General features: G+C 45.6%; 1 protein-coding gene across 2 annotated transcripts in view; it reads right to left on the reverse strand.

The window, feature by feature from the left end:
* Nucleotides 1–5139: 5139 nt before the first annotated feature.
* LOC126526328 (monocarboxylate transporter 12-like) overlaps nt 5140–12496 on the reverse strand; it is a 59283-nt gene continuing 51926 nt past the window's right edge. For both annotated transcript variants that reach the window (XM_055068145.2, XM_050174229.3), the window contains exon 5: nt 5140–8262. In XM_055068145.2, the coding sequence (XP_054924120.1) occupies nt 7949–8262 (314 nt within the window). In that variant the 3' untranslated portion in view covers nt 5140–7948. The remainder of the gene's footprint in view (nt 8263–12496) is intronic.

Consider the following 12496-nt stretch of genomic DNA (forward strand, 5'->3'; position numbering starts at 1 on the left):
GAGCCTAGCCAAGAACAAGACCTGCTTTGCACTACGTACTTCCAAACCAAATGAGCGTTATGTGTGGTCTCGTACAATCCTACCAGCAATGGAGGCACCAATAGGGCTATTGCCAAAAACATACATGTTAGACGTGGCTCGTTGCCACTCCCACCCCTTTCCAACTCTTCATGGACAACTTGGCAAGCAACCATCCGGATCTCTAAGGTCAACATCATATCTGTCTTGCGATGCAACACTGAGATCCTTTCCATTACTGAACTCATTGAACATCCATCTCACAAAAGATCACGAGAGGTTCCTGGGCAGTGGAAGCCAGTGTACATACAGGCAATGCAGTCTCCATTCCAGCTGCAACTGACAAGCCGTGACCATGCTACTGTTGATGAAAACTTGAACAATCCTTGAACACATTTAAACACTCTCATTCTTCAAACATAGTTCATATAGTGAACAAGACAGTGCAGACAAACAAAAAACCCACATCAAATCCTTTTCCGTGCTTTCAGACAGAGTAAAAAGTTCATCTGGTTTGATTTGACATACTTGGACAGACATCATTACGAAAAGCTACATCCCCAAAATGATTATGCAGTCTCCATAATAAGGATCAGGTTTCGGATCCTGAAAACCTCCTGGGCCCGCCAATGGGGTGGCTACAGCCTTTTTGCGTCCAGAAACTTCGGACATGTGCGTCCACAGCATCAAGTAGAAAGAGCATCTACTGACTAACAATCTATCCTAATGTCTTAATGCCTGCAGAGAGGCAAAATATTGTCTCAATGTTATACCTATGCAGCTAAACCACAGTGTGAAGAAGAAGACTTAGCTATCGCAAAGAGTTCGAAAAAGGAGTAGTAAGAGAAATGTTTTCTATGTAGACAAGTGACGCTAGCCTGGGTTGTGAATGATAATGTCTCAAAATTGTAAGCGTGGCACTGAGAAAGCTCATCTGAGATGAGTGAATAAGGTGAAGAGCATGCATAGAGTTAAAACGCCTCGACTCCAGTGCAAAATGCTATTAGTGATTGATTAAGACCCAAGGCTGAATATTTGTGCCTCTCTGAAGTACCAGAAACTAATTTTGAAAAGGAGAAGCTCATGCACGATCTAAAACTACAAAGAATCATGATGTCAATATTAGAATTTAGCTATCCTGGTAAGGCCACCATTCACAAATGACCCTGCCATTCGAGTGCAACATGCATTGCAGACGTACTTTGCCACCGCTTCTCTTAGAACAAAAACCAAAGAATGTGCACAGTCCCACTTTGTTAGGTGTAGCATATTGCCCCCCCCCCCCCTCCCCCACAATTCTGTAAAATAATGCAGCCATGATGCGGCACCCTCCCTCTAAGGATGAAAAACTTTTTTTCAAGCGCGGCTTTGGTCTAGCCAAAATTTTTGGCAAATTCGTTTCCTGTTAAGTCGTACCTGAAAGGGTGTGACTCCTCATCCATACGTTAACTATGCGAACCCTAAAATCAGGCCTCGAGGGAACCAGTGCAACAGTGGCATGAAAGTTGCAATTCAGCCTTTGCTCCTACAACGGCATTAAGATTGCCACTTCAACTCGATCCGTCACAAAGTCATCACGTAGCGCATGATGTGCCACTTTCAGAACGTGCTGTCCCTACGAAACAATACTCCAACTGGATGGCAGAAACACCCTTGCACTTCATGCACTGATACTCTACTACAATTTACTGATAACCCTTCCGTCTTCTCGGAGCACCTTTCACATCATCCCTAATATGTGAATGTGCGCATTATTTTGTTCAATTTATTCTCACACCTAAGTTTCGAGAACTCATGAATAATTTTTGCATGCAGTTGTGGCATTAGACCTCGCATCTGCGCTACACATGGAACCCGATGAAACGTAATGCTATTATATACTAAAGGAAGGTCCCCAAAAAGTGGCTGCGCTATTGACTAACACTATGTAAAGATCTGTTCAAACTTCGTAAGATTGCCTAAATTGATGATGGGCACTGGGGATTATGCAAGTGAATGGCAGGAATTCAGTATTACGCATCCACTTTCAGAGGAGCACATGATGAACAGCGGCAAAACTGGCAAGCCAACAAAGACTTCAACCAGCCTGTTGTGCACTTGCCCGTAAAATATTGTGGGGCACGCAAGCGCATGGCCGTGTGATGGTTGTGCTCCTCTGATAGCTAGAGCAGCCAGTACAGCCATGCATTGAAGCAAACCTGCACAGACTTTCTTTCAGTAGCTTTTCACAAGCTTTTCTTTCAGTAGCATATTGCCTTTGCACCAAGACAGCTTTGCATTTGTGTACCACATGTGAAAAGACAGTAGTTTCACCAGCTCGAGCACAGCACATTGAATCGCCGACTCAAGTAAACATTTTGTTGGCACACTAAGACATTGTAGCAGACGACATGATGCCATGCTCCCAGGCATCACTTTACCATTGCAAGTTTGTTTCATTGTGCAGTCAAGCGTATTGCCTGCAAGGCCCACAATAATTTGTGGGCAAGCGTACATATTTTTTTGCAAACCTCATAACTCTTTTGGATCTGCTTAGCTTTTCCATGCGACGTTGCTTTCAAAATGGTTGTAATAAACACATCAGTACAGGCTGATTAGTTTGTCAATGCAACATTCTCAACAACGCAGGCTTGTCAATTGTTTCAACTGAGGTTCTCCCAACAGTTGGCATCGTAGCCATAATTTTGTCTCTTTCTTCTTTGACCTTCAATTTTTTTTTTTTTCCAGGGGCCAGCAACCTGGGTTTCAAAAAATTACCGTATTTACTCGCATAATGATCGCACTCGCATAATGATTGCACCCCTTAATTTTGTCATCAAAATTCAATTTTCTTTCTTTCGTGTGTAATGATTGCACCCTGAACTTGTCGTAGCGATATGTTGTGTGCCAAGTCTACCTAATGATGATCGCGCTTATGATCTGTCAAATGCTATGCAAACGACTCTTGAAGACATACCAAGCGGTCTGCACGCACCAAACATTCTTCAGCAGATGACCCATTTCATTCCTTTCATCACTTTCCGCACTTCCATGAAAAAAAAAAAAAAAAAGGTACAACCAAACTTGCCTCGGCTTTATTATTTGTAGGCTTCATAATGGTTTTGGTCAACAACAACATAAAGGGCGCCTTTCGATTCTTTTCGTCTGCACTCGTGGGCAAGCAACAAATCGCGAACGGCAACGATAGTGGCCACGTTTACACTGATACATTAGAAGTGTACCCTATCCATACGTCAACGCTTGTAACACAGCTAAGATATTCGCTCACCCTTAGCGGAAACATGCCATATTAGGATAGTATAGCAGTGAAGACAAATGCCGCAGTTTCTGCAGCATGCTCACCATGTGTTTCTATGTCACTGGCAGCTAAACGCGCCCATCTCTGTTTCTGTCCCTTCAAAGCAGACATGGCTATGTTATTGTCGCAAACTTGCAGATATTAACGATGTCATTCATTACTGATATGGAAGAAACTTTTTCAATGCACGTAATGTACTCAGTAGAAGAAAAATAATCGCATTCCGCGCGTTCGGCTTGCTCTGCCAGCAGCCATTTTTGTTTTGGTGTCGCATACTGACAGCGGCAGCCGCCTGCTTGTTGACCCGTTGTCATCTCGCAGCAAATGCGAGATGAAAACAGAAAATGTTTCTTTCCATGGGAAATTTAACCCGCAATGATCGCACCCCTGAATTTGCTTCATTTTTTTTTTTACAAAAAAGTGCGATCATTATGCGAGTAAATACAATATCAGACGCAACAACCAAGAAAATAACAATTTAAGAAATTTATCAATATAATGAAATGGCTAAAGCAATAAAGCAGCAAAATTTACTGAGCAGGTATTGGAGGGCTAGTTAGTTGTTAGTTGTCCATAATTGTTCTAAAGGCAGTACACTTGTTGACACATGGATGGCTGTTTATCTGCTTTTGTGTTAATCTGTGCACCAACCAGTACACCATCTAAATTTTCCTTAGAAACATAACTTTTTTCAGATATGCATGAACGTTGATGAATAACAGTGGTTGAGCAAGCAACCTCGCTGAAGCCTCAGCAACATTCCTTGACTGACCACTGCTAATCACTTCAAACCTCTACCTTCTTGCAAACTTGCCTCTTGTTTGAATGTGGATCTAGTTTCGCAATGCTGATAGCGTTGTATGAAAGTTGCTGAGAGGCCCAAGTTTTCATACAATTCCTTTCTCTTTTTCTAATCTATTCTTCCGACGTCATTGGCTTGCATGGCGCCACACCAATGGTTATCACCGAGATCGGCCAGTAAGCGCTATGGCTGATAAGTAAAGAGCAAAGTTCAAAGAAAAGAATCATTACATAACATTGCCCCCTGGTTGTACACAATGTGGATACAGGAGTCTTCCAGCGCAGGCAATTGATTGCACAATCCCTCCCGTTTCTTTGTGGTTTCCATTTGCAGTGGTAGGCCCTTAGAGGTGACAGTGGGAAACACTTGGCAATGTAGCTCGGCACATGAAACTCTCAGCTGTTGTGCCAAGAGCTCCACACGTTGTGCTACTGCCTTAATCCCTGGGGATTCCCATTTTAGCTTCTCTTTCATAAGCGAACATGCGCAGCTGCTACTACAAGTTTCTGTTTTCGTGACAGCGGTGCAGCGGAGCACTGAAACGAGTGCAGTGATTCTAGGACTTGAGCTCGATGTATTGCATATAGGACTTCCTACAAGGTAGGTAGGCTCTACGACCTCTGTGCACCTGCAGGCTCAAAAACCTATTGTGTACAAACAGATGCATGCCTTCCACACGTGTGTACAATAGAATAAATACATTGTCTTGCAGATGCAAGTTTGTACAGAGCGGGTGAAAGAACTAGTTGTGAAGAGCCGAGAGAAAAATCCGTGGTGTACCACGGTGTACCAGACGGTGCAAGGGCAAAAAGTTTGAACCTCAAGCAAAGAGCGTCAAAAAGCTGTGCTTCGGGAGTACCGTACTATCGGCAGGACCAGTGTAAGGCTAAATGAACCACGGCTGAGATGGTGATTCCCGACAGACTACGTATGAGATCTACGTGCCGGTCACGTACCCAGCAGAGATGCTGTGCATCCCAGGGCTAGGCTGTAAGCATCTAGTGCAAAAACTACAAAACCGTATTGTTGAATGCCTTTATAAAGCTCCATCACTTGAGAAGAAATGGGGCCACAGTTCAAGCTTAATGTAAACATGCTACCTAGAGAAGTTCAAGGCCTAGGCATTCCAAACCACAGCGGACTGAAGAAGCGTTGTCAGCTTCCTCTGGGACGTGCCTTTGTCCCAGTTTTCTGTAGTCATTTCCTGTGTCAGCTGGTGCAAAATAACGACATTCATCTTTTTGCACACAGTTGTCACAATGTATCATAACATTCAGCTACGAGCTGCACCATCACACTGGTATTAGAATGTGTTTGAGAAATTCAGAGTAGGGCACCTAATACGCTTGGTCGCTTGAAACTGCCATGTGTGATCCAACATACATGGCTGCTGGACCTAAGCGCCTGATTAAGATTTGCATCGGTGCAACATACACTCACAAATGTGGATAAAGGAACTCCACTTCTGGATTGTTTCCTTACATTCCCGTTTCTCCCTGGTGTGACAACGCATGCAGATGGCACTTGCGCAATCAGACCTTCAGCCCTCAGAACAAGCGGATGCACACGGCATCACGGCGAAAGCGACTGTTTATACACGAGGATGCAGTGTCCACAAACACCTGCTCTAGTCAGGCGGCATTTCAAAAGACTAGCCAAGTTACAATGTTTAGCTAAAACCAAGGGTGGCGCTGTGTAAACAAACTGCGCTTTAAGTGCTGATGAGATTTAAGCAAGAAAGTGTGTCAAATAGAAGGGACCACTTCATGGGAACCAGTTTGCAGTATTTTTCACGAGACTGCCCGTACCTAGAGCTGTGTTATTGCTGGTTTCAGGCTGCAAAAAGTACCGGTGCCCACGTGTCATCGCGCAGAGCAAACAGTCATGCAGACGGGGTTGTTTGCGCACCCAAAAATGCTCAACACAGCACCACTCGGCAAAGTTTCAATTTGGTTCAAGATGTTTCATATTGTGCCTAGTAAAATGTTGCCTCCTACAGCGCATGGCTGATCAGCCTGCTGGGCCACAGCTCTGTGTCCCATTCATTTGCACAGAAAGCCTGAGCATCGAGCTGCATGATTTGAAGATTTCAACTTTCCCAGAAACGAAGTTTTTCACTGGAAGATGTATGGTCACACATAAGTTTGCAACATTGGCATGCACAAATTGCCCCGCATTCTGAGCAAACTGACTCAGCCTTGACGACTGACATTTTACCTGCTGCAAGATAATGGGCTCTAGTGTGCTGCATTTTTGAGCATATAAGCCATGCCAGTAATTTCTCAAATAGGGGGGAGAAATAGGCAGGGCTCCTATCAATAGCCGAACGTCACCTTCATGTATGGCTTCATGGCAATGCAGCAGAGGGCTGCTGTGAAGTTCCATCTAAAAGAAAAATTCAATAATAAAGGTGGACTATGAGGTTGAATTGCCATGAAACCACAGTGCACTTGAAAAGTGACGGCCAAACATACAAAACCAGATCATTTACAGAGCTTAATTTTGTGCCAAAGGCTCCCCCTCAGGAGTGCTCTTACAAGGTTATAAATGTTGCATGCAATTATAAGGTTATGCGTGCCATACTTCTCTACAATTTATTTTCCAGGGTTGTAGCCGGGGCTGTGGGTTAGACGCATAAATGCACAGTGAGCTGCATCACAATGTTTGACACAGGTTTGCAATATGCACAGTCATGTTGCGTTTGCAACATTAAAATTTTGTTCACATTTCATCTTGGCCTGCCTAGGCCTCTTCTGGACCAAACTTTAATAGAAGAAACTTTTGTATTTTAAGAAAGCTTACCATCACTGCGCATGAGCCACAAATGGTTAAGTGAAAGGATCAGCCGGACACTGTGCCGATTCGTTATTCTTTCTTTTTAATATCCTAGTATGTCATGCTATAAGTACTGTTCGCAATAAAGTAAACCATGATGGCACAAGGACCAACCACTGCACCAGTGGTTAACCGACACAAGTTGTACATGCTCAACATAGATGTGTGAAAGTAAAGCTGGTGTAAGTACAAATTGATTCAAGTTTCAATGTAATTCTGCAAGACCTTAGATATATAAAAAATAATGCAAACAGACAAGAAGAGGCAATGGCAAAAAATCAACAAGACGGCCAGAAGCATGTTAATACACAAAGCAGGTGCTGTGTGCATCTCGCTGCTTTTGCTTACTTCGTGCTCACTTTAAAATAAATGCTTGCATTTGAAAAGAAAGAAAACCACTGTGCAAGTGACTACATCTAACTCCATGTGTTGTCTAGGAAAGCCTTTGTTACACTTGTGTTATTCTGAAGGAGAAGTCGTCTTTACACTTGGGAACTTAGATAGCCAGAAGCAACATTTTGTAACAATCCATTTCGTTTAATTTTCATTTTTCTTATCATCCATCGCGCAGAGTGACCGATCTCGGTGATAACAGTGACTTATGAGCCAATGCCACAGGACAAAATGTATGGACAAGTCAAATGGATTGTTACAAAATGAGCCTCGGGCTTTAGCAACGTTCAAACCCCAGCAGCTGCTGCACGAAACAAACTGGGCCACATGTTTTTCAGAGGCATCACATGAGACCACAGAGAGACCACATGCGCCTTGCTAAAAATCCCCTCTGCAGTAACAACCAACAATGTGCTGCTACGCAATGCGAGGAAAGATGTGCCGGTTTGACTTTCCCACGTGCAGGCCAGAGATCACGTGACTGCCAATGCAGTGCACAAGGTTGACAAAACCAAAGAAAGAGAAAGTCTGACTGTCTGACGCGGCTTGCCGGCGTCATGCTTCCAGATCCAAGCGTGGAGGAAAGAAGATGGAGGGCAAGCTCACACGCAGATGCCGTTGCTGACTAGTGCCACGGTCTCGTGCGGAGCCGCCGCCTCTTCACCGAATTTAGCCACAGGAGGGTTGGCGCCGTTCTGCGGGAGGAGGACCGTCGTGACGTGCTTGCGCCGCTCGGTGGTGGCAGCGGTTGCTGAAGAGGAGGACGTGCTGTCAGTGTCACGGTTGTTGAAGGAGGCAGGGTTCTGGCAGCGCCAGCTGCTGGCCACGGGCAGCATGAGCACGCCCGAGGCAAGGATGCTCAGGCCGCTGAAGTAGAAGGTGGCATCGTACGCACCGGTCGTGTCGCACAGCCAGCCTGCGTAGTGTACCGAGGCAGAGCGGGTTATGACTGCGAAGCAGCATTGTTGGAGACATCAGAAGGCCACAAACTCATATACAAATCATGGAGCACTGACATGAGATTTTCAATGTTCTGCATATACAGTAAAATCTCGTTACTGCAAACACCACATTAACAAACTTTTCAGATTTACAACTTTCTTTTTATTCCCTGCCAAAATGCCTATATCTTCAATGTAATAAACTTTCAGTACTGCGAATTTCAGCTTACCGAATATTTCAGAATAATGTACGCAATTTAATCCTGTAATCACCAAGATGCTTCATTATTGATGGTTTTACCGCATCCAGCAAAGGAATGGTATTGCGTGGCAGGTTGCTTGTGGCGAAGAAAAGGCAGCAGATGCCAAGAGTGCGGTTGCCTGGTGGATTGAGTGCTTTCAAGAGATCATCGAGTCTTTTTCTCCAGACGACGTTTTCAACGGCAATGAAACGGCATTCTTTTATCAGTTGTTGCCTGATACAGTGCAGTCCACTTATAACGATACCACATATAACGATAAATCGGTTATAACGATGGGTTGACATGAGAGTGTCATTTTATGCATTAGGTCTATGGGGAAAAAAACCATTTATAACGATAGGTTATTCACCGCATATCGGATATAACGATCAAAATTTTGCAGTCTGGACGGCGTTTTCCGTGCCAAATAATCGTAACGTTTGCGTTGCTTAGTTCCCTGAAACGAACGATGTCGAGGCGAGGCGATGTTTACCTCCGTAAGTTCGTATCTGCCGCCATTACCGCGCAGCGCGTCTCGCCCCGCCCGCGCACGAGTAGGCGCAGCCAACGTTGGCGCAGCGCGCCACAAGATGGCGCTAGCTGCTTCATGCGCGTCGGCCACAGTCGCTCCGAAAGAGAGAGAAAGAAAAAAAAGGAAGCGACAAGCAAAGCGGCGCGGTGGCGCCCGTCCCGCGTCTCTCTCGCGATAGCAGGCTGACGCCACCGAAGCAGCGTGCAACCAACGGTTCAACCCAGTTCGAAGATGGCGCCGACAAAGCGCAAAGCTGTGTCGCTTGACACGAAGATGGATATTTTGCAGGACTCTCGATGCGGCTTCAAGGTGAGCGCCCTCGTGAAGAAGTATGAGCTCGTCCAGTTAACGATATCAACCATCTTGAAAACCTCCGGGAGCACCGCGATTGTGAAGGCAGGAGCTATCAGCGGCCATTCCGATCAGCGGAAAAGGGGTTAGAGACCCTTTGTACGCCGATGTTGAAGAGGTGCTTTACCAGTGGTTCATCACCAACTGCTTCAAGAAGGCGGGCTTTGTGCGTAAAGACGAACTTCCCCAACCCGCTGAGACCCACCCGGTGGAAGTCGCTGACATAACCGAGCTCTGGGAGCTCGTTCCTACTGGTGACACAGGTGGTGTGTCGAAGGAGGAGTTTTTGACTGCAGACAGTGCTGCCTCGTTCTGCGATGAGGTCACCGACGAGGCGATCGCCGAAGATGTGCTGTCCGACAGACGCAAAGTTGTGCGACGGTGGCGACGGCATCAGCGACAGTGACAACGAGATCGACAGTGGCTCCTTGACCCCGACCACGATGTCCACGCAAAGTGCACTGTCGTCGATCGACTCCTTAATTGATTTTATGCATGCTAAAAGATTGCCGCCAGTGTTCGCGCAGCAGCTGGAATCCATGCACACCGCGGTTGTGAAGCTGAAGCTGCCGCAAAAGCAAGTGCAGATTTCGGACTATTTCGGCGCGCCTAATCCTTGACACGGTCATTGGCGCTAGAAATAAAGTTTGTTTTTCACGGCCTACTGTATACATCATCTATTCTTTAGAGCAAGTAGCGAATTCGAGTTCAGAGCTGCAAAGGTAAAGAGCGCAAACGCGTTTAAATTTTTTTTTTATAACTGCAGTCCAGATATAGCGATCATCGGTTATAACGATCAGGTGCAAGGGTGGAAAGAAATCGCATCTCCGCGTATCGGTTCTGTTCTGCTACAACTCCACGGGCACGGAAAAACTCAAGCTGCTAGTTGTTGGCAAGTCTGTTAAGCCGTGCTGCTTGAAAAGCGTCGTCTCGTTTCCTTGTGACTACCGAGCCAACAAAAGAGTGTGGATGACGCGAGAATTGTTCACTCGGTGGCTGCTGCAGCTCGACAACACAATGAAGAAGAAATACAGAAAAATTCTCCTCATCGTTGAGAATTGCTCGGCGCATATCGTGAACATGCGAAAGAGTAATGTGTAACTTGAATTTATGCCACCGAATTGTACTTCTTTGCTCCAACCTTTGGGTGAGGGCATCATCAGATGTGTGAAGGCTAAATTTTGGAAGCATCTTGAGCAGCGCCTCCTGATCAATATTCGATTGAAGCTGCCCAGGTAGACATCCGTCAAGCTGCAGAAATGCTTACAAGGTCGTGGTGGAATGTGAAACCAAGCACGATCAGCAACTGCTGGCAAAAGGCAGGCCTTTTAAAGGCTTCACCTACGCCACAAGACTGCAAGGAAACAGAGGAGCTCAACCCAGAACTGTGGAATGAGCTTACCAACAAGCTCCCCGTCGACACCGCAGTGACCTTCGATGATTGCACTGACAGCGCGGCGGTTACATCCGTGGAGCTCACCAACGAAGACGTTGAGTATAAAGTGCATGAGCAAGAAGATTGCAGTAGTGACGTAGATCGCCGACACTGGATCAACACACGAAGAGGAAGAGATCGTTTCCAGCTCGAATGTTTTAGTTTTTCTAGAAAAGACGCAATCATTCCTCGGGCGCTGTGAAGATGCCCCCGATGACGTTCCGAGGAAGGTCAAAGATGTGGAGGCGTTCGTCCTGCAGCGCTTGCTGCCTACTCGCCAGAAGAAGATTACAGACTTCTTCGAGCAATAAATTGTAGTTAAGCTGTGCCCAGTGTTCTTGTTTATTATTTACGTACAAACACGCATCTGCTGCAAAGGTATGTAATTTTCATTGTTGTGTTGCATTACTGAGATGAAAATATTGCTTTTTCGCTACTATGATAATTCAAATTAACGAATTAAGTTCGGCGGTCCCGCGAAGTTCATTGTAACGAGATTCTACTGTATATATATACAGGGTGTCCCAGCTAACTTGGACCAAGATTTTGAAAAAGCCTATGCGTTCTTCAGTACAGAAAGCGCGTGGATGTTGTTAGAGTTTATCTAATCTTACAGTGCCATATTTTCGCTTGTAGTTTTTTAGTAATTAGCCGAGATAAATTAATTACCTTTTTAAATATAGCTTGAAACATTCAGGTGTCACTAGGAAAGTTGTGGAGCTTCACAAATATTGCCCAACCCAGGCACTTCCAACGAGATAGACTTAGCATGGCCGTTTTTATTCGGGAAAAATGAAAGCCCGCAGAGTTTTAAAAATACCATGCGACAGCGTGCTTTGTGCGCCCGAATGCACCGCGATTACAGCACTCTCATGAATGATTTGTAAAAATATTGCCAGCGCCGCGCCTTCCCTTCGCTTACGAGAAAGGGCGTCTACCTTTGCTGGGCTCTGACAATACTGACAGCGGCTGGCAATGGCGCTCTGTAAAAGCGCTTCATTAGCAGCCGCTCGTGCCTGTCGCCGAAGAACGCGCCATCATCAGCCGTTTATTCCAATATGACGTGAAGTGCAATTTTTTTTCCAGCGTTCAAGCTGACACGGAATAGAAAAAATACTTACAAAACATGCATCATACATCTGGAACCTGCGCGAGAGACAGCACCATTTGTTACAACGCCTCTTTTCTTCCAAGCTGTGCCAGCGGCTAGATGCATGTGAGCTCGACTGTCTATTACTGTCGCGCAGTGCAACCGTTTCGAAGAATTTGTTTGCAGTGCCTAAAGCATGCCGTATTCAAGTGAGCAGAAGGCGAACATGGTCTTAGCCTTGGGAGCGACACAGGGTGACAAGAGGAAAGCTGCCAAGGTATACCGAAATTGGCACTGTGAGGGAAGACCTAGCACAAACACAATTATGAGGAGTTACTCGACGCTGAAAGAAACAGGTAGCTTCAAGAAGACACCGCACAGAAAGGGGACCAGCAGTGAAGAGGCTGAAGGACACATTTTTGCCATCATGACTGGAAACTCTCATTCCATCATGCGTGATGCGAGTGGTGAGGTCGGCATTTCAGTCTTCAGTGCCACGAGTTCTTAGGAAGACTGAAATGCATCCGTGTCACGAACAACTGCATCAAAAGCTGCAAGA

The sequence above is a fragment of the Dermacentor andersoni genome, chromosome 8 (assembly GCF_023375885.2).
Source record: "Dermacentor andersoni chromosome 8, qqDerAnde1_hic_scaffold, whole genome shotgun sequence".
In the NCBI taxonomy this organism is placed as follows: Eukaryota; Metazoa; Arthropoda; class Arachnida; order Ixodida; family Ixodidae; genus Dermacentor; species Dermacentor andersoni.